The 26,171-nt window shown below is 40.5% G+C and overlaps 1 protein-coding gene across 2 annotated transcripts in view; it reads right to left on the reverse strand.

Annotated features, from left to right (window-relative positions):
• The window catches only part of LRP2 (LDL receptor related protein 2), a 144,895-nt gene that overhangs the window by 22,649 nt on the left and 96,075 nt on the right, over positions 1-26,171 (reverse strand). For both annotated transcript variants that reach the window (XM_034426960.3, XM_034426953.3), the window contains exons 43-60: positions 25,423-25,626; positions 23,628-23,870; positions 21,299-21,424; positions 20,235-20,354; positions 19,404-19,535; positions 18,777-18,978; positions 17,574-17,869; positions 16,576-17,092; positions 14,209-14,361; positions 12,366-12,536; positions 9,757-9,980; positions 8,561-8,738; positions 7,690-7,886; positions 6,510-6,755; positions 4,596-4,724; positions 2,860-2,979; positions 2,438-2,554; positions 2,053-2,169 (exon numbers count right to left, since the gene is read on the reverse strand). In XM_034426960.3, coding sequence (XP_034282851.2) covers positions 2,053-2,169; positions 2,438-2,554; positions 2,860-2,979; positions 4,596-4,724; positions 6,510-6,755; positions 7,690-7,886; positions 8,561-8,738; positions 9,757-9,980; positions 12,366-12,536; positions 14,209-14,361; positions 16,576-17,092; positions 17,574-17,869; positions 18,777-18,978; positions 19,404-19,535; positions 20,235-20,354; positions 21,299-21,424; positions 23,628-23,870; positions 25,423-25,626 — 3,492 coding nt within the window. The remainder of the gene's footprint in view (positions 1-2,052; positions 2,170-2,437; positions 2,555-2,859; positions 2,980-4,595; positions 4,725-6,509; positions 6,756-7,689; positions 7,887-8,560; positions 8,739-9,756; positions 9,981-12,365; positions 12,537-14,208; positions 14,362-16,575; positions 17,093-17,573; positions 17,870-18,776; positions 18,979-19,403; positions 19,536-20,234; positions 20,355-21,298; positions 21,425-23,627; positions 23,871-25,422; positions 25,627-26,171) is intronic.

A 26,171-nucleotide genomic window follows, 5' to 3' on the forward strand; every position in this document is an offset into this window, starting at 1 on the left:
GAGCCAGCACCTTGAAGCAGATCCGAAAGGCCACCGGCAGCTAGTGCAGCTCATGCAAGAGAGGTGTTACACGGGAGTAACGAAAAGCTCCCGTAACAACCTGCGCGGCCACATTCTGGACCAGCTGGAGCCTCCGAATGCACCCAAGGGCAGCCCCATGTAGAGGGCATTACAGTAATCCAAACGCGAGATAATGAGAGTTTGAGTGACTGTACGGAGGGTATCCCTGTCTAGGAAAGGGCGCAACTGGCGCACCAGGCGAACCTGTGCAAAAGCCCCCCTTGTCACGTTCTAGTAAATTGATATTTTCCCCATTACGAAGATATCCCTTAGATCCTGGCTTTTAGAGGAGTTTAGTAATAGCAACATCATACAACTTTAATAAGGGATATCTTTTTTTAAAAAAACAAAACACATTGCTTTATACTGTACTGCAGGAGGTCCCCAAACCCTGATCCATGGACTGATACCAGTCTGCAGCCCGTTGGGAACTGCGGTTGTTAGGAACTGGTGGGCAAGCGTACGAAGGTCCATTTGCACAAGCAATAGGTGTGTGTGCGAAACCATCGCCTCCCCGCCTGTTGCCACTGCCAGTCAGCAGAACCAAAAAGATTGGATACCACTGCTGTACTGAGATTGTGTAGAAAAATATAATATGGAGTAGAAACAGGATAGAATTTTGTTGTTTTTTTAAAAAACCTAATCAGGCAGAATAAAGTGTGTACAGGTAGTCCTTGACTTACAACCATTCATTTAGTGACCGTTCAAACTTACAACGGCACTGGAAAAACTGACTTAAAACTAGTACATGCACTTACAACCATTGTAGCATTGCGATGGTCACATGATCAAACTTCAGGCAGTTGGCATGCATTTATGACGGTTGCAGTGGCCCAAGGTCACATGATCCCTATTTACGACTTTCCTAGCTGGCTTCCGACAGGCAAAGTCAATGGGGAAGGGGAAGCCAGATTCGTTTAACACCCATGTTTGTTTGTTTATTTATTTATTTATTTATTTATTTATCTATTTATTTATTTATTCAATTTATATCCCGCCCTTCTCCAAGTGGACTCAGGGCGGTGCACAGCCAGAACTAAAACACATACCAATGCAAAATTTATAATTTTTGTAAAAGAATTATATGACTTTGGCCCAAAATTTAAAACATTCAAACTAAAACCCATTAACAATTTAAAAAGCTAAAAAAAGGGGGGGGGGTCACGCCAGTCCTGCTTGATGGAAAAGAAAAGTTTTTAGGGCACGGCGAAAGACCCGGAGATCCGATATCCTTCGTATCTCCGGGGGCAAATCGTTCCAGAGGGCAGGAGCTGCCACAGAGAAGGCCCTCCCCCTGGGGGTCGCCAGCCGACATTGCCTGGCTGACGGCACCCTGAGGAATCCCTCTCTGTGGGAGTGTACTGGTCGGTGGGAGGCTATCGGCGGCAGAAGGCGGTCCCGCAAATACCCAGGTCCTATGCCATGGAGCACTTTAAAGGTGGTGACCAACACCTTGAAGCGCACCTGGAAGACCACTGGAAGCCAATGCAGCTCACGCAGGAGAGGTGTCACATGGGAGCGCCCCCTCACTCCCATAATCCCCCGCGCGGCCGCATTCTGCACCAGTTGGAGCCTCCGGGTGCTCCTCAAGGGGAGCCCCATGTAGAGAGCATTGCAGTAGTTAATGTTATTAACTTAGCAACTGCAAAAAGTGGTAAAATTGGCCGTGACTCACTCAACAACTTGCTTAACCACAGAAATTCTGGTCTCAACTTTGGTCATGATTCAAGGACTACCTGTATCTGATTTCTCTTGTTTCCGGCAACCTTAAAGTTGAGGAATATAGAGCAGATTTTAGGGATCAAGGGGAGAAAGAGTCCTACAGTGATGCTGGAATTCTGTTTTTATCGTTTCTACTCATCCTGACTGCATTCAGTATTTCTTGACATAGAAAAGAAAGGTAGTTGTTTATTTCCCCCGCCTCACAAAAGAAAAAGACATGATATTGTAAGGAACCGGCATCAAGTTTCTGCCACAAATCTGAAAACTCACGACAAGAAGATTCATCAGAGAAATCCAGGCAGTCGGCACTCCCGTCACACCGGAATCGTTCTCCAATACAGTGGCCACTGTTGCACTGGAAAAAACCTGGGTGGCAGGTCCTTAGTTCTGAAAAGAAAAGTAAATAAGTACTGATATATTTTTTTCTTTAAAAGCCATGAGGTGGCTGGTTTAGTTGAGAGGGAGGGAGACGGAGTGGGGGGAGAGAGAGGGAGAAGGGGGAGAGAGGGGGGAGATGGGGGAGAGAAAGAGGGAGGGGGAGAGAGAGGGAGAGGCGGAGGGGGAGAGAGAGAGGGAGGGAGGGAGGGGAGAGAGAGAGAGAGAGAGAGATTTGCATAAAGTCAAAGGAAGGACAAATTCAAACTGCCATACTCACCACAGTCTACTTCATCTGAGTTGTCTTCACAGTCATTGTCATGGTCACACAGCCACCGGGAAGGAATACAGCGCAAGTTTGCACACTGAAACTCACTTTCTGTGCATTCACGAGGACCTTGCAATAAGAATCATTCAAACGCGGTGTGAACTTTTGCAAATTCATTCAGAACAGAATACCTCAATATGTTGGTACCATTATGTTGCTCACTTGCTAAATTTTTCATTAAAAATATTGGAAATTAATTTATGCGGTTTGGAAGGGACAGATTCCCCCCTCCACCCGCCCTCCCCCAATCAAGACATCAACTTACCGCTTACCGATAAAATTCCAGCAAGTAAATGTAAAAAAGTATTTTAATACAAAGCAACCAACACTGCAGTTTTTGGTAAAAAAAAGAAAGAAAAAAGGAAAGCTCTTACTGCAGTTTTGTTCATCGGAGTCATCCCCACAGTCGTCGTTTCCATCGCACTTCCATCGCAGTGGAATACACCGGTGATTATCACAGCGGAAATCTCCCAAAGGATCACAAGTCAGGGATTCTGCAGAACACACATGTGCCCAAGGCAGAGAGAAATCAGTTGCCAGCAACAATTAACACACCCTTCTCAAATGCAACTTGGAAAGAAGAGATGCTCAAATAAGGTTGGTACAGGGATGTCAATAGCACAAAATTAAACAGTAAAAGACTTTGTTGTAAAGTGACTCCTCATAGGGCATACTTTGAAAAAGAAAAGAAATACAGGTAGTCCTCTTTTAGTTACTGCCATGTTCAATAACCGTCTGCAGTTATGATGGCGATGAAAATGTAACTTTGCAAGCCATCCTCACATTTATAACCTTCACTGGTCTGTAAAGCAAAGGAAATTTAACTCCTGGCAGGCAATTTAACTCCTCCATTTTATATTCATGCCTTACTTTTTTTCCCCTGCACAGATTATTACATTTTTTAAATCCCCTCCTGTTCATTTCCGCCCACTGATCACATTTGTCTTTTAAATTCTTATTTCATTTAAATGTTAGCCAGTTTCCTCTCAGCTTTGTAGCATCATTCCCCAGCCCCTTGGACCAAGTGTTGAACAGCACATGGCCCAGGGCAGAGGCCTGTGGCCTCTACTAGATTGTTCCCTCCTTAGCTGAAGTGGAGATATTAAGTAGTCTTTCAGTCAACTACTGTATGAGTCCATCTATAGCAAGAGTAGCATCTTCTACAGCCCTATTTTGCAATTTTATTAAGTAGAGTATTATGAGATTTGCTTCCCTCCTGTCCTTCAGAATCTCACTTTCAGGATTTCTCTTAAGATTATCAAGAAAGGTTTGGCGATCATTTCTGCTTCAGTACCCTCGATTGTAAATCCGTACCAAGTTCCACTTTCTCACTGCCACTCATTACCATCTTACCACTTTCTCCTAGCAATGGACCTCTTTGATTTTCTTTTTATTTCAAGCACACTTCGTTTACCATTATGCATAGCCTTTGTGGATTTGTCAAATATTCAGAAAAACTTTAAAAGATCATCATATATAATTATTTATACCTTGCCTTTATTATTGTTATAAATAAGCTCAAGATGGCGAACATACTAATAATACTCATTCCTCCGCTTATTTTCCTGACAGCAACAACCTTGTGAGGCGACTTCGGCTGAGAGGACATGACTAGCTGAAAATCACCCAGAGAGTTTTCGGGTGGGACTAGAACTCACAGCGTCCTGGTTTCAAGTCTGGCACCTTAACCGCTACACCAAACTGGCTATTCTTCCCACTTAACAAAAATGTGCCCAGATGAAAAGACACTCATAAATATATGTTTTAATTCACAGCAAAGGAGCACAAATTATGTTGCACCTTGAGCAGGAACAGCAGCAACTGAATGTAGACAGTAATAACTAGGTGACAGCTTCAGATAATTTAGACCTTCACAAGAGCAAATATCAGAGAAATCAACAATTTCAATTGCTGTAAATAAATTTACCTCCAAGGTCTTTAATTTCAAGTGCTGTTAATGACCTCCCAGGTCTTAAACAAATGAAAAGCAACCATTATTGTGACATTCTGCCACCAACAGTCTCATAGAGGCGTTGTTTGCAAGAGGCATGGAAGCAAATATGGGCTCTCAGTTTTTACAAGGCATCCATTTTGCAGCTCCTAAACCTACCACAGCCTTGTTCATCACTGTTGTCTCTGCAGTCATTGTATCCATTGCAGACAGACCAGAGAGGGACGCAGCGGTAATTGGTCCTACAGCTAAATTCTGTATAATTATCACATCGATAGGCAGGACCCACTAAAAAAAAGAGAGAGAGAAAAATTCTTTATTATAGAAAATAATAAGCATCACACTAAGGTTATTTTCAAACATGCAATAGTAAATAAACTATAATCACTAATATATATTCATTTTTCAATTCAATTAAGTGTTTTCCACATAGAGGTGCTCAACAAGTGAGACAGTGACTGTATTTATTTATTTTTTTGTATATTATGTAGATCAGGGGTGTCAAACTGGATTTCTTCGAGGGCTAGATCAGCATTGTAGTTCTCCACAGACCAGCTGGCAGGAACACAGGAGATAGGACAGACGCCTCCTGCAGCACCTTGCCGGCTGAAAACGGGCTGCGGGGGGGGGAGGGCATTTTCAGCCGGCAGAGTGCTGCAGGATGTCGTGGAGGCCAAAAATAGGCCACGGGAGGGCCTTGCACAACCCCCCATGCCCCATTTTGGCTGGCAGAGGCACTGCGGGCCAGTCCTTTGATATTTCCAGGCTGGCCCCACAGGCCATATCTAAGCACCCCGTGGGTCGGATCCAGTCTGTAGGCCTTGAGTTTGACACCCTTGATGTAGATGTAGATAAATAAATAAAATAGCCTTCCTTAATCAGGCAACTTCCTCCACCCAGTAATTGGGAGATGATGCCCGACATATCTGGATAATACCAGTAGGGGAACATTGACTTTAAAAACTTCTATTCTTCCTTCATATTATCCCTTATCAAAAGTTATCCCTTTACTTACAATAGAATTAGACAATACCTAACTCCAGTTCTTCCTAACTGTTTTATAACCTTATAATTGTACTGGCCTAATTCTCTCCCATTAGTGTAAGTCAATAAGTATTCATTATATACCAAAATTGCTGGGCTCAGATAATTTGGTTCAACAGAACCAAATTCAGGGCTCAACAACTTTGGTATATATTCAATTCTTTTGAAGTTTAGAGATATCCCTCAGTCTCAGACTAAATCTTTTCCTGATGTGATACATGGATTCAACAGAGTTCTTCACCGATTTAATATAAAATTGCTAGGATGGATTTTACATTACATTTCCACATCCCTTACAGATGGCCTATTATATTTGATTAGAAAGGTATTTGAGTCTGACATTCTATGCATCAGTTCAGAAATAAACTTCAAATGATTTTGATGGGGCTTAACCCAGGTACTGAATATAGATACCAGATGGCACTCTAAAGGGTTAATTATTTCAAATCAGGAATGACAGGGACCCTGCCTCTTTCCCAAATTGATTTCCAAAAAGAAAAGGAGTCCTTTATTTAGGAAAAGGAAAGAAGAAACGGGGCAGGAAAAGCAGTGGAACAGTTCCAAACTTGTTGGTCCGTTTTTCCTTGAAGTCTTCCACATCAAAGTACAAAGTGAACTCCCTAAAGTGACTACAGGCAAATAAAGCCATGTTCTTCCATCCCTTTCAACATGGAAGCAACTGTTTGTTTAGTCAAGATTAATATTCATGCATTAAGAATCAGGAGTTTCTTCAACTGGAAGCAATGTGACTGTCCTTATTTCATGCTCTGCAATATGCATAATAGGAAAGATACACTTCAGAGAGTTATTCCCCTACACCAGAGGTCTTCAAACTTGGCATGCTGGCTGGAAAATTCTGGGAGTTGAAGTCCACAAGTCTTAAAGCTGCCAAGTTTGAAGACCTCTGCCCTACACACTCATTCTTCCTGCCTTTCACATTGTTTGGCAGTTACCGCTAAGAGTAAAGCCAAACAGTGCCTCTTAATTGGTACAGCGATGATAAAGTAGCTCAAGATGTGTTTTGCTTACTGCATTCATGGAATGGTTCATCTGAGTTATCGCCACAATCATTATCCATATCACATTTCCAGGTCTGGGGGATGCATCGGCCATTGTTACATGCAAATTGGCCTGGACGACAAGTTCTGCTGGCACAATGAGCGCTATCCTCATCTGAATTATCACCACAGTCATCTTCTCGGTCACACTGCCAGGCTTCCGGGATGCATCGTTTGTTAGCACATTGCCACTGGTGAGATTCGCATTGGTGATTGGCTAAAAGAAAGCAGAACTTTCTTTAAAAATTTATAATACAATTTCATTTGGAGAATGGCCAAAAAAAAAAAATCCTAAAAACCCCGACATGCAGACAGATGGAAACATTTTATACAGAGAAACATCGATATGGAGCTGCTTTATCCAGCCCAGGTGCCTTCCAGAGCAAGGTGGATAAAAATCAATGATTTTTTTAAAAAAAATCAAAACAATCAGATTTTTTTGATTTAAATCAGATTTTTTTGATTTTTATCGAATTTATTTTAATAAAAAACTTTTGGGGTAAAAATCTATCGTAAGATAGTTTTCTATTTAAGATACATAAATAATTTAGTTTATTCAGCATGAAATGGAGCTTAGTTATGTAGCATGAGGCTGTATATTCTGCAACACTGGGACTATCCGTGAGTCAACAGTGGGTCAAAGGAGTAGCAGAGATGACAGTTGCTCTTTAAAAATTATGATTTAAATCGAGTTGATTTAAATCAAGCCTTTTTACTAGTGATTTAAATCATGATTTAAATTGTGATTTAAATCAACTCGATTTAAATCAAATCCACCCTGTTCCAGAGGCAATGGAATTTCGACTCTCAGAAAATCTTGACAGCATGAAGAAGCTTCTTGGATGAGAAGTGAAACGTCTTCAAAGAGAAACCAGAAAGTCCAGTTGCCTCTTGAAAAAAGCACCTTTAGGACACCATGACCTGGATGACTCCATAGACATCTTGACAGCATGGAAATCTAGAAAACCCCAAGTAATGAATCTGGTGGATATACTAAAAACTCAAAGCAGGTTTGGTCTTGGCCAAGTCATAATAGCTATTCTGTTGAGGTCTGTCTATTTCCTACTCATAGAAACAGAAGAAACAGATTTACGGTCATGATAAATACCCGGGTGATATTTATGAATTAGATTAGAGAGCTTGCTACATACCACAAAGCACATGATCTTCATCGGATCCATCAGGACACTCTGGGATAGTGTTGCACAAGTAGTGGGAACTAGTACAGTTGCCATCATTGCACTGAAATTGCCCGACACGGCAGTACCTAACTGGACATGTGGGAGGTTCATCGGACCCATCCCGACAATCTCTTTGGCCATCACATTTCCACCAGATAGGAATGCATCTATGGGAAACAGAAAATGTGTTTCTATGTAGGAGTTCGCAGATACAAAGTACAAGTGCATAGCTTGTAGCAGATGCTGCAAATGAAGAAGAGTCTTTTCCCTTTTCAACCCAAAGCGTTGCATAACTTAGGCCAGAGGTGTCAAACTTGCGACCCACAGGCCGGATGTGTCACACGCTGGCCACCCACACCCCCAGTTTAGAGAGGGGGAAAAGTTGTGATACGTCACGTGACGAATGTGTCATCGTGAGTTTGACACCCCTGACCTAGGCCAATCTGATCATTTTAATAGTACCTCAGCCTCCCTGGTAGCAAAGTTACAAGAGCCAATGTTATTGAAGAAGTAGAAATGAGGAATCCTATGCTACTGGGCCCTCCAAAGACTACCAACTGTTGAAATTGCTGGCTGGTCATTCTGGGGATTGTAGTCCGACCTTTTAAATGAAGCACCAAGAAGGAAAGGCTGGGATAGTGAGTAGAAGGTCAGAGTAAAATGGAGATTTTCAAATTCAGATCCTCATCTTACATAAAGCTCATTGAGTGTGGACAACCCTTTTTCTTACTGATTAAATGAGACTCAAGGAGTAACATACAGTATCCTAACTGGAAGTATCCTTGACATATAGGACATAAAATGCAACAAATAAAGCAATTGTGTCATTGCACATGCCTACCTTTCACTGTCAGCACACAGGAATTGAGTGCTGGAGCACATTGGAAGGCAATGACCTGTGCTGCCCAACTGCACTACCATAAAGTTATCAGGACATTCACAGGAATAACCGGAGCCACCATTTTTTATTAGGCACAGATGAGAACAGCCACCGTTGTTGGTCCCACAAGGATTGCTTACTAGTAAAAAAAAAAAAAAAAAAATGAGGTGAGAAATATCTAATTATTCCCATCAACAAAATACCACAAACGGCATAATTGCTAATAAAATGGTCAAAAATGCTCCACTCTTTGCTCTGATTTAACAATGGGAAGTTTGCATTTTAACCTACAGCTCTGGATCAAGATACGTTGGACTCAAAGAAAATATTTGAACTGCTCCCTATGTTGGCCCTATGTGAAAGTGTTTAAATGGAATACAGGGAATCCTCGAGTTACAACAGTTCATTTAGTGACTGTTCAAAGTTAAAATGGCACTGAAAAAAGGGACTTATGGCCATTTTTCACGTAAAAATTTTTCATGTTCATGTAACATCCCTATGATCATGTGATCGAAATTCAGATGCTTAGCAAGTGGTTCATACTTATGACCGTCGCTGTGTCCCGGGGTCATGGGATCACCTTTTGCAAACCTTCTGACAAGCAAAATCAATGGGGAAACCAGATTCACTTAACAGCTGTGGTAAGAAATGTTATAAAATGGGACAAAACTCACTTAACAAATGTCTCACTTAACAGTAGAAATTTTGGGCTCCATTGTGACCATAAGGCGAGGACTACCTGTATTCAGTCCACTTAACATCCAGGAAAAATTCCCTGACTTATTAACTAGAAATTAGTGACTAATTATATGGAGCATGTAATCAGGAGCCGATAGTAGATTGGGTTCGGTTTTTCCTTCCATCTCTTGCAAAACCCATGAGAAATGGCAGATCAGCTTGAGGACAGATAATGGACTGAAAATCTGAGCAAGTCAAAAACTACATCAAAATGTTCAGCAGAAGGAACTGATAATCCAAATCATCACCGAGCATAAATTTAAACTGAAGATAATAGCACATGATAAAAAGCAATGCAAGCAGTAGACAAAACAGTTAGAAGTACACCTTTGTAAACTGCCCACGTCTTTCCGCTTCCTATTTTCGTGACAAAGCTAAATCCAGAATCCAGACCTACCCTCATAGAATAAATTCCTTACCTATTGGTTGCCTGTATGGGTGATAGACGTGAATATCAAAGGGCCGGTGAGTGGTGTTTGCTAGAACCATTCTGCCTGTTCCGTCATATTTATTTCCCTTTTCAATGGTCCTTGTGTTCCAGTCAGTCCAATAGATAGTATCCTCAAAAATCGTAATTGCAAACGGATGAGGCAATACCCCATCATACACAGTATGACGATGTTGGCCATCAAGATCTGAGTACCTATAAGAAGAAAACATAACACATAACACTGAAGGGGAAAAAAGGAAACCTAATCCATAATCAACATTCTGCTTGTTTCTGAAAGAGTGGAAACTAAATAGTAATTATAATAGTCGGGAACGACTAGCACGGGGATCGGCAACCTTAAACACTCAAAGAGCCACAAAGGTCCTAACCAGAAGCCCCCCATTCAATCCTGGAGCCGACTGGAAGTCCAGTTCCCCCACCAAAGAGTCTCCTCCTAGCGCGGCGTCCTTTTTCCTCTACCTGCCCTAACCGAAAGCCCTATCAATTGTGGAACCGACCAGTGACAGGGAGCCTCAGCAGAGGGATGAAAGAGCCACATGCGGCTCCAGAGCCACAGATTGCTGACCCCTGGACTAGCACATATGTGCGAGGGGAACCTTTACCTTTAATCATGCAAGATACTACTTTGCAATTTTTTTTAGGTTTCTATATTATTATAAGGATTACTTATGAAGTACAAGTAGTCTTCGACTTAAAGCAGCTCATTTAGTGACCATTCAAAGTTACAACGCTACTGAAAAAAGTGACATAGGACCATTTTTCACACTTACAACCGTTGCCGCATCCCCATGGTCACATGATCAAAATTCAGCTTGGCAACTGGTTCATATTTATGACGGTTATAGTGTCCCAAAGTCATGTGATCCCCTTTTGCGACCTTCTGAAGAGCAAAGTCCATGGGGAATCCAGATTCACTTAACAACCGTGTTACTAACTTAACGATTGCAATGATTCATTTAACCACAGTGGCAAGAAAAGTTATAAAAATGGGGCAAAACTCACTTAAGAAATGTTTCACTTAGCAACATAAATGTTGGGCTCGATTGTGGTCGTAAATCGAGGACTACCTGTATTTACTTCATAAGTAAGCATGCTGATGTACAATTGCCAATCATTCTGACTTTGCTCATCCTGAAAGTGAAATGAATTTCAAGGCAAACTAACTTAGCTTTAGAGTCAAGCAGAGATTATTCATTTAGTATTCCTCCGGATTCCCTGTTGTTAAAGTAATGAAAGGATAGAATGCAAGTAAAAGTTTTGCATTAAACTTTTTCACGCTAGTTATTCTGATTTAGTTAGCGCATTTTAAAGAGGAACCAAATGGGAAGGGATAGATGTACTGTTCTAGCATAGTCACACTTGCTCATTCTAGCTTTTATCCAAGTAGGATCTTTGTGTTTTGTGTTACAAAATAAAGCTGAGTAATAAACCACACAACATTTTGATTCTATAAGAGCCTGGTGGCACAGTGAACTAAACTGCTGCTCTTAAAGTAGTGTTTAGCTGCCAGCAGCCTGCAATTACTGCAAATTCAAATCTCACCAGGCTCAAGGTTGACTCAGCCTTCCATCCTTCCGAGGTAGGTAAAATGAGGACCCGGATTGTGGGGGCAATAAACTGACTTTGTATAAAAAAGAACACCGCTCAGGGAGGCCGAAAAAACCCTACTAAGCAGGTATATACAAAAGTATGAAGGTTTAATGCATTGTAAGCAACTCTGAGTCTCTGGAGAAGGGCGGCATATATAAATCGAACTAATAAATAAATAAATAAATTCTGAACAAAACCAACAATTCAAAATTAAGTAATTTTGGACTGAATTTTGAATGTTATACTATCTTGATGGGCTTTAGGGGTCTAGTAAAGCCTGCTATCTGTCTACTCTATTCCATTTAATCTCTTTTTAAAACATGCTCTGCCATCTCATACTGGCTTCAAAAGTATCTCAAATTTTAATATAGAATTCAGAACTCAAGGAGAACACACAAGTGAACTGCACATTTTACCAACTAGAAGCAGTTCTATTAATTATTAATTCTTTTATTATTACTTTATTAAAATCCCACCTTTATTATTTTTATGAACAACTCAAGGCGGTGAAAATATCCAATAACCCTTCCTCCTCCAATTTTCCCCTGGCCCAAGGTCACCCAGCTGGCTTTCATGGCTAAGGTGGAACTAGAAGTCAAGTCTCCTGGCTTCTATTGCCTGATGCTTTAATCACTAAGCCAAACAGTCCTTATCCTAACACTAGGATACCTATTTGTTGAATTACCATTAAGAACATTAAATTTTTAAAAATGTAATAGAATAGAAGATGATTCAGGAAAAAAGAAAAAGCAGTTTATGCATTACTATGCCTTACAGAACTCCACATTACGATGATCTGGAATTCTTTCATCATTACTGATTGCCAATTGTTGTGCTGAAATCACAGAGCAGGTAGTTTTCTAATTGGTAGCTACAGATCCTGTGCATTTTAACTGAATTAAAGCTGCCACTAAAAGCTCATTTGATAACCCTCAAAATCTGATAGGAAGAGTTACCCAGTTGCTTTATTCTTCTCTATGTACGTACTCAATGTAGTTTAGATGGGCGTCTGCCCAGTAGAGCTTGTCGTTGGTGTAATCTATGGTAAGTCCATTAGGCCACTCTAACTTGGCAGAGATAATCACCGTCTTATTCTTGCCGTCCATTCCCACGCGTCCGATATACGCTCGCTGTGCCCAATCTGTCCAGTAGACCTGTCTGTTTTAATAAACACAATAGAAAACTAATCCATAATTTGCTGCAGGTAATACAAAAATAGATACATTTCCCTGGACAAAAGGATGAAAGGGTGAAAAAGAAAGAAAAAAATACTGCAAAATAAGCAAACACACAGCAAAGGAGAAAATTTATTACAGCAATATGAGGGTTTTTTTAATCTTTAAAATATATTGCTACTGTGAAAAGCCCCGGTAGGAGAATTTTAATCTAATATTTACGGAGGGTTGAGATAAATTATTTCATATAAAAAGATTGGATTAAAGTTGATAGAGGCTCAGACAGATACACATGCATGTGTGCACACACACACTCGCACACACAAATGTTTTACAAATGGGAGTAAAGTTAAATGACTGCCATGCTCAATCTTTTGACACATTCAACAGCTAAATGGCTTGCTGTTTTATTCTGAAATGGCAAGAAAGTAATTAAAGAAGGCATCTTGCAGATTTAGACTAAGAAATTATAGTAAAGTCTCCTTTGAGTCAAAAGTCCTAGTGACTTCATAAAAAAAAATTCCGTGCCAGTTTCTTGGCAACAATATTATTTCCTTCTTCAAAGATAGAATTGCCTGCCTTCCTTCCTTCCTTTCCTTTCCTTTCCTTTCCTTTCCTTTCCTTTCCTTTCCTTTCCTTTCCTTTCCTTTCCTTTCCTTTCCTTTCCTTTCCTTTCCTTTCCTTTCCTTTCCTTCCCTTTCCTTTCCTTCCTCCCTCCCTCCTTTCTTTCTCTGTCTCTGTCTGTCTCTTTCTCTGTCTCTCTCTCTCTCTCTCTCTCTTTCTTTCTTATCTAGCCTGCACAAATGCTACCACAGTTTGACTCTGATTAGCTTTTGAGTTCAGTCAAGATTGGCTACCTGAGTGAAAACCAATACATGGACTTACAGAATTCTCTTTACAGCATGACTATAGCTGAGAATTCTGAGAATTGAAGTCAACACCTCTTGAGGTCACTCAGGTTCTGGTTTGTATAAATCTGAGTTTTAATACAATATAGCACTTAGAAAAAAAATCCCATGAGTTCTTTGAGAAATTGCCAGAATATTACTTGCTAAAACAACCCTTTCTTTTACTTTTTTTTTTTTTAATACAATACTACCTCAGAATTATTCAGCACAGCAGCACAATTAACCAAAAAGATATCTAGCCTCAAAATGAGAGAACTGATCTCTGGGCAAGAAGACTCATAAGATCTGTGTTCCTTTTGAAATTAATAACAGAATAACAGCGTTGGGACATTGTAGGTCATCTAGTCCAACCCCCCGCCCAAGCAGGAGACCCTGCACCATTTCTGACAGATGGCAGTTCAGCCTTTTCTTGAAAGCTTCCGGTGATGACTCTCCCACAACTTCTGAAGGCAAGCTTTTCCACTGGTTGATTGTTCTCACTGTCAGAAAAATTCTCCTTATTTCTACGTAGGTTGAATCTCTCCTTGATCAGTTTCCATTATTTTGTAATTTTAAAAAAATCTTTATTAGCCCTTATACTAACAGGTAACTATAATTCTATGCTCTCATTTGAATTCTTGTACTGATCAGATGCTTGTTGATTTAACTGACCTCTTTCAACTTTGTAATTGTGAGAACATTTACTACGATTTAACAGAGTAGGTTAAAATCTTTAAATTCATTAAAGAAAATACTGAACCAGCTTACCCATATTTAGGATGAACAACAATCGCTCTAGGATACTGAAAACAGAAGGTGTTGTTAGGATCCAGGCACTGATCAATTAGTTTTTTCCGGAATCGGCCATCGAGCTCAGCTACGTAGAGGCAATCTTTATGGGCATCTACCCAGTACAGTTTTCTGAAATATTTGACAAAAGGCATATTACACCAACTATTTCTTCACAGACATATTTTTTCCCTCTTAATTATCAATTTAGGTCTGAAAGGCAGAAATACAAAGCAAGAAAAAGCTAGCACGGCGCTAGAACATTGCAACTTGGGGTGTAGTTATCTGAAACGAAGGTAGACCAGAAAGGAAACATGACAAGATAAACTAATTCTACTCTGTTGCAAAGTTGTATTAACTGAATCTTGCAAGTCATAAAGTACAATTCTCCCATAGACACTTTTTCAGCCTGAGAATGTAGGGAAGGTCTCTTCTGAGTCTCTTGTTCTGCCAACGATGTAGCTGTGAGCTGTGCTGTCTCTCAGCTGAACTGTCCCTAGGCAGCATCTCTTCATCCCATCTCCCAAGGTCTTTCCCACATACCATTACATTATTCCAGGTCCCTACATTTCCCTCTGCAAAGCAGCATTTGTCACTATGTAGAATTACAGGAAGGATTATGTTCGCTGGCTTGGTTTACCCACTGTTGAGTAAAGTATTAATATCCGTCCTATATCCGATATCCCTAAATTGTAATAACCAATGCATAATCAATGCATTGAATTACATTGATTCATGAAGCTATCATTTTTAAGGCTGGGCACACCTCAAAAGTGATTCTGCAGAATTGCTTTAGATTTCACTCAAGCACAAACATGGCACCTTCTTGATAGTTCTTAAAATTTTTAGGGTTCTGCAGCAGCCTGAGAAAAAGATGCTGCTGCTTTAAGTCCACTCCTTAACGTTAATGAGACTCTTAATGAAGCAGTGGCATCTTTGCAGCTGAGCCCTGAAAATATCAGATTGTTTAAATTTTTTTTTTTTTTAATTTGATTTATATGCCGCCCTTCTCCGGAGACTCAGGGCGGCTTACAATGTGCTCAGCAATAGCCTTCATCCTTTTGTATATTTATACAAAGTCAGCTTATTGCCCCCACAAACTGGGTCCTCATTTCACCTACCTTAGAAAGGATGGAAGGCTGAGTCAACCTTGAGCCTTGGAGAGATTCGAACCAGCAGAAATTGCAGGCAGCTGTGTTAATTACAGGGTGCACTAAACCCCTGTACTATCAAGGCTCTAAATGAATGGCAGAGGGGCTTGTGGCCTTGTAACAGCTGAAACATTTCCTTCCTCCACATCAGTTTTGAAGTATGGGAAGCTGCTACCACTACGGCAGGGGTGAAGTCTAGCAGGTTCTAACAGGTTCTGGAGAACCGGTAGAGGAAATTTTGAGTAGTTCGGAGAACCGGCAAATGCCACCTCTGGCTGGCCCCAGAGTGGAGAGGGAATGGAGATTTTGCAATATCCTTCCCCTGCCACGCCCACCAAGCCACGCCCACAGAACCAGTAGGGAAAATTTTTGAATTTCATCCCTGCACTACAGTGTTATGATCTGTAGTTTTTAGTATATCAATACAAAATAAGAAAACATAGATGGCATCAATATTCACTAATTAGAGTGTTTGTTGGCAATGTTGGAAGCCCTAAGACTGCTAGCTCCTTAGCGCTGGAATAATTTTCTACCCATTTTCTATCTCCTAAAAGATATATTAAGATGATAATTATAGTCCATGTTCTCCATGAAAAGACAGCACTGAAGCATGGTAACGATACTTCAGTGTTGGTATAAGGGTAATCAAGAATATGAAGCAATACACAAAAAATATAATTTCTGCTATTATTTGTGATCATTGCTTTAAAAAAGATATTTGCTTTTTGAGGCATGGTGGTGCAGTGGTTAGAATGCAGTATTGGAGGCTAATTCTGCTGACTGCCAGCAGTTCGATTCCCACTGTCAAGGTTGACTCAGCCTTACAGCCTTCTGAGGTCAGTAAAATGAGGAACCAGATTGTTGGGTGGAATATGCTGACTCTGTAAACCTCTTAGAGAGGGCTGTAAAGCACCGTGAAGTGGTATATATGTCTAAGTGCTAATTGCTAAAGGAAATGGCTGGAGGATTTGCTATAAATCCAGCTTTCCCAATCTATGCCACCCAGATCGGGGGCGGGGGGGGCAGAGGTTCTCCATATTCCCAGCCAATCAATGTGGCCAAGGACTGGAAATTGCAATGTCATCATATCTGAAAGTTGCCAGGCAGAAGGCAAAAGAAAACTTTATTGATCTATTATCCTGAGGAGGACACCAACTGAGCAGTACAACTTTTTGAAAAACAACGAGAGGCATACCTTCCAACCCAGTCAACAGCAATGCCTTCACCATTTGGCACACCATCACCAATTATTGTTTCTTTGTTTGTCCCATTGAAAAACATTCTTTCTATGACCTTCCTGCCTACATCAATCCAGTAGAGCCTTTTTTCCACCCGGTCGAAATCCAGAGCCACCACGTTTCTGAGACCTTGCAAAATGAGAGAGTAAAGCCGGCCATCTGTGGTGAGATTTCTCAGATAGTAGCGATTGCTAAAGATAAGATAAGGTGAGATGTTGCTGTTCTGCCGGCAACTTCTCCCGTCAGGTTCACGAATGTAACCTGGGGCACACTTGCAGATGTAGCTGCCGACGGTGTTCTCACACATCTGGCTACATATTGACGGTGTTTCACTACATTCATCTATGTCATCGCAAGACCTTTTGTTGGACATGAGTCTGTACCCAGGACGACACGAACAGTAGAAACTAGTCTGGATATCTGTGCAGATGTGGTCACAGTTGCTAATTGAAGGATCGTTGCATTCATTAATGCCTAGAAGACAACAAATTAAACAAAAATGTTACTTCACTTTTATAAGGCAACATTGGTTTCTGATGGTTCATTTACTGTTAACTTACATAAACCCCAATTACCTAGTTTTCCCCAAACTAGTAGCTTCCATATGTTGGACTACAATTCCCAGCCTACCTTCCCCAACCTGCATGCTAGCTTGAGAAATTGGAACTGTAATTAAACATATTTGAAGTGCACCAGATAGGGGAAAATGAGATAATTCACTGAAGTTATTACATTAAAATTACAAAATAAAATTACAATTACCAAAAGCAATTGGTAATAAATAGCTAATCAATCTTTCTTCAACTAATGATGATCTGTAACTCCCTCAACATCTGACTATTTGCCGTGCTGTCAGAGGACAATTTGAATGGTAATCTGACATCATCTGGGGAACCAAGAATTTGTCATTGTGCAAGGTTGCCTTTGTGCTGATTTATCTAAATTCCATACATACCACATCCCTTCTCATCACTATTATCACGGCAGTCATCTATCCGGTTACAGACTTTGGCCATTTCAATGCAGTTCCCATTGTCACATGTAAAATAATGGGGAGCACAAGTTGCTTCTGGGGTAATGCAAAGATGCTCTAGCTCATCGGACTCATCCCCACAGTCATTGTCCCCATCACAGAGGTAAGCTTTGTTAATGCAGCGGCCATTTTGACAGGTAAACTGGTGCTGTTGGCACGGCTGATAGGTGCAAGCCCTCTCATCACTGCCATCCCCACAATCGTTTCGGCGGTCACACCTGGAAAAGGCCCATTAACAAAAGCCAGTCACTTGATTGTGAGATGAGCAACATATAAATTGAATACTTACATACATAAAATAGCAACACCTCTGCTAACGTTCACATGTATGTGTGTGTTCTTCATGCAAAGGTGTTGCATGCAAAGCATAAGGTTTGGGAGAACAGAGGCATGATCTGCAGATCATGGACAAACTAGTCGTGACATTACATAAAAATGTTGAACGTGGAAAATTTCAGACTCCAGAAATCCTGGAGAGAGAGAGAGATTGAACTGGACAGAGATCTAGTGACAAAAAGAGCCTTAATCCCCTAAGGCACTCAACACCTTCTAGTCCTCAGAAATCCTCCACATATTTCTCTACCCCACGTCCCAATCCTCATCACATTAAAATCTTTGCTGTATAGATTATATTTGCTCAGATTTGTATTTGGCACCTCTATCCTTCTTTTCTTGCTTGTGACAATATGAATACTATTCCTCCTGGTCTTAGATTCAACCTTTTACCATGATAAACAATATGACATCATAAACTTCTATCCTGACCCAACCAGCATGTCCAGTAGAAAAAAGAAGGGGAAAAATGAATTGAGAGGATAAAACTGAGTTCATATTTGACCAGACACAATCTTAGTAACAAGGAATTTAATCGTTTTTATAACCCCCTCTTAGTCCACCTACTGCATTTATGCAAAGCAGAACTGAAAGCCAGGTCTAAGTCCATCATTGCTGCATATTATATTATTCCAAGAGAAAACAAAATATAGTTGGGTCTCAAATTATCACTGACCTTGCTCACTGTGGCCAATGGTGAAGAATGATATGTGCTGCAGTTCAGTGTTTGTAAAGAATTAGCTCTAGCCTATGCCTGTGGTTCTTGAAAGCATTTGCAGAGGACATACAAACCTGTAAGTGTTACGGATGCACAGTCCATTACTACATGTAAATTCACTGTCCAAGCATGGCCTTCTAGTGCAGTTCTGATGCTCATCGTAAGCATCACTGCAGTCAGCATCCCCATCACAGACCCAAGCCCTAGGAATACATCTTCTTGAGGGAGGCACGTTGTTCACACATGTGAATTCAGTAGCTAAGCAGCTGCGATTTGCTAGAACAAAGCGTGAGATTTCAGCAATTTGTCCAAAATACATTATTCATGCCATTTAAATCAGCCTACCATCTGTTCAAACAATGTCTCTTTGACGACTTGCAGTCTTTCAAATATCTACGTCTTAAGGATTTTATATTTACGACTCTGCAATCCCTTGCTTCGGGATAAGATTGGGGTGATTGATTAGAGCTGAGCGTTTACTGGCCAGCTGCCCTTCCTGACACCTATGCAGAGTTTGCAGTAGACAATTACTCATTGCACCCGGAGAGAGAAATATCCGTCACTACCTAGGATCGAACTCCAGCCTCCTGATTTGTGAGGCCAGGGCTCCACCTCTAGGCCACCATGCTGCTCATCTAGGCCTTGAGTAACTAAATAAAATAACAGCTTAGTCTTGAAGCTTTATGTTACACGGAACTTACCACAGTTGTGTCTTTGGTCCTCATCGCTCATGTCACCACAGTCATTATCACCATCACAGATCCATGTAGCTGGTATGCATCTGCCGCCATCACATCTAAACTGCCTACTTGAACAGCTCCGTTCAGAAGTAACTTAAAAGAAATATAAGATTTCACAGACTATGCATTTTTCACATCTTGGGAGTGCTGCCCAAACATTGTTTCCTACATTTCCACAAACATATGCCAATTTGTGTTTTAATTCTCAGTCTGGCTAATGGCAAGGGACTGTGAAAGTCACTGGGTAATCCACAGGATATGGAACATGTTTACCTTTGGTTGGTAAAAGTTTTATAATACAGAGGTTAAATGTATATCATTGGCTTCCAGGAATGCATATTGTGATTTTTATTGAGGTTTTAATGGATACAGTATGACTTTCTCATACAAAGCATGCACTGTGCCATTCAGATGAAGAAGCATCTTGCAGAATGACTGAAGTGTTGTTCAAAACAGAAGAGTGAGATATCAAGAAAAGTTCTTTAGAATGCCTTCCCCTCAGCCTTTTTTTTTTTTTGGGTTACAATTATGTCATTACTAGCAGTGTAATTTTACTATAATTTCATGGTGCATACTATATCTTCATGGGTGTATCAATGTCTTTTGAGGAAACTTCATTCTTGGGACTCTGACAGAAATACACCGTCCTTTAACTTATCAGATAGCCAATGGCACATTCACCAATAAGGTTGATCACTACTAGGTTGTAAGTCTTAATTTCCCTCATTAAATTCTGGTAGTCCAACTAAACCTTTCCGGGCCCCTTCCAAGTGTGCCGAACCTCACACTTACCACAAGTGGAAGGCTCATCCGAGCCATCAGCACAATCCACTGCTAGATCACAGTACCAATGAGCAGGAATGCAACGTCCAGATGTGCAGCGAAACTCACTATTGGTACAAGTCAGTGAGGCTGAAAAGGCAGAGAAAATTCTTCGTTTGATTTGTGTGTTTTCCTTTGCAAATGCATTGGACTCTGTAATGATTATACTCAATCCTCAGCCTGGGTATTGTGTTCTTGGGTAGTTGAACTACTTCAACTAGGTTAGCTTAGTAAGTCTTGCTACGATTTTCATAAGTGCCTTAGGATAATAAGACATATAAAATGAAAATGAACAACAGAAATTGTTGTTAAGAATAGAGTGAATAGAATAGAATAGAATTCTTTATTGGCCAAGTATGATTGGACACACAAGGAATTTGTCTTGGTGGATATACTCTCAGAGTACATAAAAGAAAAGATACAAGTGAGACAGACTACCTGTATCATGATGATAGAATGTATGAAGAGTTACTGAAATGGTTGTCCCAGGGCAAGAGGTATGTTTCATTCATAAATAAAAAGGGAAAGGCAGTGCACTTATACCGTACAAGTTCTGGATTGGAGACTAAAGGTTCCAAATTTCAGTTTAGCTAGTCACACTTTGGAAGATCACTCTTGGAAGTCCTTTTAAGAAGTGTATTTAACACTGTCATTTAATCCTCCATGACCTGAGCTTCTGAAGGATATAAATCTAAGTTTTAAAGCTTTTAAAAACATAAACATGCCAGAAGTCATAGGAATCCACCTCAGAGGTAATCCTTTGTTTATTTATTTTTTACTTCAAGTTTGATAACCTCCTTGTCTCATTTTGAGAATATGTTTTTCAACTTAAATTCCAGAATGTCATCTATTTGCTCAAGTCTTGCTTGCATACACATACGTGCCCACACCCCACATACATTTACGGTAAGTTGTGTCTTTTCAGTGGCATTCCTAAAAGAACAGAATGTACAAAAATGCTTCCCCCTTTAGCCAAACTGAGACAGGAAAGTGTGAAGCGAAGGAGTGTAATTGTCGAGAGTCATTTAGCTTACCACAGTGAGTGGGGCTCTCATCACTCATATCGCCACAGTCATTATCCCCGTCACAAAGATAAGTTCGTGGAATGCATATGTTGGTACTTTGACATTTTGTATAACCAGAGGGACAAGTACGTTCAGCTTTAAGACAAAAAGAAATAATTCTTTTTTCTTCCCCATAAAGCAAAAGGCAGACTGGTTTTAAGCAATGACAAACAGCAACGTAAAGTTTCTCGTTCAGGTAATCTTCGACTTACAATAGTTCATTTAACAACCGTTCAAAGTTACAAGGGCACTGAAAAAAGTGTCTTATGACCACTTTTCACAGTTATGACCTCCCCAGGATCATGTGATCACAATTCAGACGCTGGGCAACTGACTCATATTTATGATGGTTGCGTGTCCCAGGATCATGTGATCAAACTTTTGCGATCTTCTGGGAAGCAAAGTCAATGGGGGAGCCAGATTCATTTAACAACCAGGTTACCAACTTAACAACTTCAGTGATTCACATAACAATTGTGGCAAGAAAGGTCATAAAATGGGGCAAAACTTGCTTAACAAATGTCTCATTTAACAAAAATGTTGAGTTGAATTGTGGTCATAAATCGAAAACCACCTGTAATACATTTCTTGGTATTAGAATGATATGATGTACTGTTAAATCCAATTTAGCTTAGCATAATACTGCCTTTTTATCAATGGGTTGTGATACCAATTCTAAGAACGACAAAGAATTTGAATAGTAACTCTTCAGATTCATTGGTGTCAATGACGCCCTTTCATTAGTGTAACAGAGTATAGTGATCCATCAGATCCTCCCACTCTCTCTAAATATCCAATTTCAAAAGGTTGAAGGATCCTCTGGGACTGATCCGAGAAACAGCAGAGTTTCTCTGGTTCCACTTGGTTCCAAAGTGGAGGAGAACAGAAACCCTGAGAGCTTGAGTGGAGCCACTTGGATCGTATCTATGCATGAATACAAAAGCTAATCTACTTTCACTGCGCACTCAGATATAATGATCATTTAGCTATCTGTTTCAATTATTCTTTTCTGACCTCATTTAACACTTCAACGGATTTGCTTAATGCTGGTGGGAGGTGGAGACTGAGGTCACCTGGCAACGAGGCTGTATGCTGATTGGACCATGTGATTGGAGACTCGGGGGGGGGGGAGTGATAAAGTTTTACTTTTAATTGGGTGAAAAACCAGCGGCAACTTAGAGCCTGTTTTCCACCAAGAATATGCCAATTTGATATGTCCTAATAAAATGCTCTTTAAAGAACTTGCCTGCCTCTGAGTTCTTACTGAATGGGATGTATTACTTGGAACCCGACACAAGCTGGTTACCCTGACTTGTTCCTCATCTAACAAGCCACCCATAAATTACAAGTAGTCCTCAACTTACAACAGCTCATTTAGGGTCTGTTCCAAGTCACAACAGCACTGTCAAAAATGACTTGTGACCATTTTTCAAACTGCAGTGATTCACTTAACAAATGTAGCAAGAAAAAGTTGTAAAATGGAGCAAAGTTCACTTAACATGTTACTCGTTTAGCAACATAAATGAGTTGGGCTCAACTGTGGTTGTAAATCGAGGACTACCTGTAGCTATGTTTTTGGTTGAGATTATGGCTTCTTAAGAAAAGTAACAAGCAAGTCACAGAACAATAGCTTTCTTGGATTCTTTAGCTCCTTCCACTGGCAGGAAGAGTCAAGCGGGGATCAGATAGAAAAAGGAATAATCAACATACCGACTGATCTATGTAATCCTTCTCAGGATTCTTCAGCATTTCTGCTTATCAAAATGTATCAACTAGTCCAGTGGCCCCCAACCTTTTGGGCACCAGGGACCGGTTTCGTGGAAAGAAGTTTTTCCGCAGACCCGAGGAGGCGTGGTTTCACATGCTGCCTGCATCCCACAAATGGGGCTTCGCTTGTTTGCGCGGCCCAGTTTTTGGCATGCTACAGCCCACTACTGGTCCACAGACCGGGGGTTGGGCACCCCTGAACTATTCTACCTCATTACAAGAAATGTTAATTTTTTTGCTAATATTAATGGAATCACCTGGGGTACTTATCAAATAATACCCTAAAGATCTCCTCTCTGATTCAGTCCTTATTGTTTGAAACAACTATCCTTACAAATTGATGAGAAAATTGCTCATAGGCCATACACAGTGAAAGAACATCCAGTTCATTCTCAGGATTCCTGTAAACATAAATCCAAATAAATCACATGACTTCTGTGAAGCAACACGCCCTTTTTCCTTTTTAGAAACTTTACTTTACTTTTTGGCTGTGCGAAGAATCGGGGACAATACGTAGTTTTAATCAACTTACGGCAATTTCTCTCATCTGAAGTGCCATTATCGTAACAGTTGTTTGCACCATTGCAGACGTATTGAAGAGAGATACACCTTCCATTATTGCAAGTAAATTCTGTCTGGGGATCACAAGTTCGGAACAAGCATCCCACCTCATCACTGTTGTCTCCACAGTCATTGTAGTGATCACAGCGATAAGAGTAGCGTACACATCGCCCATTGCCGCAGGTGAAAGCTGTTGGCTGACAGGTATGAAAAGCTGAAGGAAAGGAATGTGACAAAGAAATGTCATTGACAGAAGGGATGCAAACAGGCCTTGACAAATTCTCCCCAGAAATACAATGCTGAATTGATTTTACCTGCCAAGGCAAATACAGCTGCAAAACGGACAGCGTGTAAATCAGATAAATAGAAGATAAAGCTTTATTTTAGCATTCGAATGACAGTTTTGTGGGTTTACAAATCCCTACAAATGGAGTTTCCTCATTCATGAAAATTAATGAGGTAAATTGGAAACAAGTTGAAATGGAAGGAGGCTAAACTGCAGCTATGGCCTTGCTATAAAGCAGGGGTCTCCAGCCTTGGCAACTTTAAGCCTGGCGGACTTCAACACCCAGAATTCCCCAGCCAGCTGCTGGCTGGGGAATTCTGGGCATTGAAGTCCGCCGGGCTTAAATTTGCCAAGGCTGAAGACCCCTGCTATAAAGGCATGATCAGAGAGTATGATCCTTATGAAGTCAGTGGAAAACATAACCTTCCTTCACATTCTGAGTCTGCTCCGGTTATTTTCTTTTTCTTTTTATTGAGAATTTTTACATAATTAAAAGATAAGAAAGAAAAAAGAAAGAAAGCAAAAGTACTAAAAATGGTACCGATAAAGAAAAACAAAAACAGAAAAAGGTCTGTTTCAGTATTTTCAAGGAGTGTTAATAGAAAGGAACAAAGTCCTCTGATGTACTCTTGCCCATATTTTGGGCATAATTCTGCACATAGATATTTCCTCCCATGTTAATAGTCCTGTAAAGCTCGATAAAGTATTCACTCCACACATGTGTACAACAGTGGTGGGTTTCAAAAATTTTTACTACCAGTTCTGTGGACGTGACTTGGTGGGCGTGGCATGGCTTGGTGGGCATGGCAGGGGAAGGATACTGTAAAATCTCCATTTCCTCCCCACTCCAGGGGAAGGATACTGCAAAATCCCCATTTCCTCCCAGTCAGCTGGGACTTGGGAGGCAGAGAATAGGGGTGGGCCAGTCAGAATTTTTACTACCGGTTCTCTGAATTACTCAAAATTTCCGCTACCGGTTCTCCAGGACTGATCAGAACCTACTGAAACCCACCTGTGGTGTAGAAGATAAAACAGAATATCATATTTGAAGCATAATTACAATCTAAGAAAAACCAAACACTACCAGAAATACTCAATTTATTGTTCTTACACAGAATTTTGTTCTTGAAACCAAAACCATTTTGTATTTTCTAAGAAACTCCTAATTTCATACCAATAACTTCTTACATTGAATACTACTTTCCCAGTATGTATTTTTCTTCCCTTGCATGTTACAAAATCAGTGCTTTTAACATTTCTACCCTCTTCCCTGCATTAATCCAAGGAAGAATTTGAACCCTTCATTTTTTTCATGAAAGCAATGAAATCTTCAATGCTTTGTATAGTCAACAGGCCATTGGACTCTGGACCAAACTGATACTAGTTGTCTTTCTTTGTTTGGTTTTAGTCCACAAAATGGCTTTGCTAAAAACAATTGTAATTGGGCAACAGCTTTTGTTTTAATTATGGAAGTACTTACCACACACACTTTCCAACTCGTCACTGCCATCCCTACAGTCATCATCATTGTCACATGTCCAGCGTTCAGAGATGCAATGGCCATTAAGACAAGTGAAGTGGGTACTTCCACACCTGGTACCATTGTCCACAATACAATGTTTGTTGTTGTTGGCTGAATACCAGCGTCCTTCAGCAGGACATTGACACTCCGCACCACCTGGGCCTATATTTCATTGCATCAACCACAAAAGAAGAACTGGGTTAATGATATATTTATATAACATCTCTCCCCAATATTAATTGTAAATCCGCCAAGAAATTTATCCAGAACTACCAAAACGTCCTATGACACATCTCCTAAACCTTTAAACAATACAGGTAGCCCTCAACTTACGACCACAACTGAACACAAAATTTCTGTTGTTAAGTGAGACATTTGTTAAGTGAGCTTTGCCCCATTTTACGACATTTCTTGCCACAGTTCTTAAGTGAATCTGGCTTCCCCATGGATTTCACTTGTCAGAAGGTCGCAAAAGGGGATCACATGACCTTGGGATACAGCAACAGTCATAAACATGAACCAGTTGCCAAGCATCTGAATTTTGATCACGTGATCATGGAGATTCTGCAAAGGTCGGAACTGTGAAAAATGGTCTTACATCACATTTTTCAATGCCGTTGTAACTTTGAACGGTCACTAAATGAACTGTTGTAAGTCAAGGACTACCTGTATTCTCCACAGGAATCTAAATCAGCTCTATTTGTAAA

Source organism: Pantherophis guttatus, chromosome 1 (assembly GCF_059756535.1).
Source record: "Pantherophis guttatus breed Tessera chromosome 1, ASM5975653v1, whole genome shotgun sequence".
Taxonomy (NCBI): domain Eukaryota; kingdom Metazoa; phylum Chordata; class Lepidosauria; order Squamata; family Colubridae; genus Pantherophis; species Pantherophis guttatus.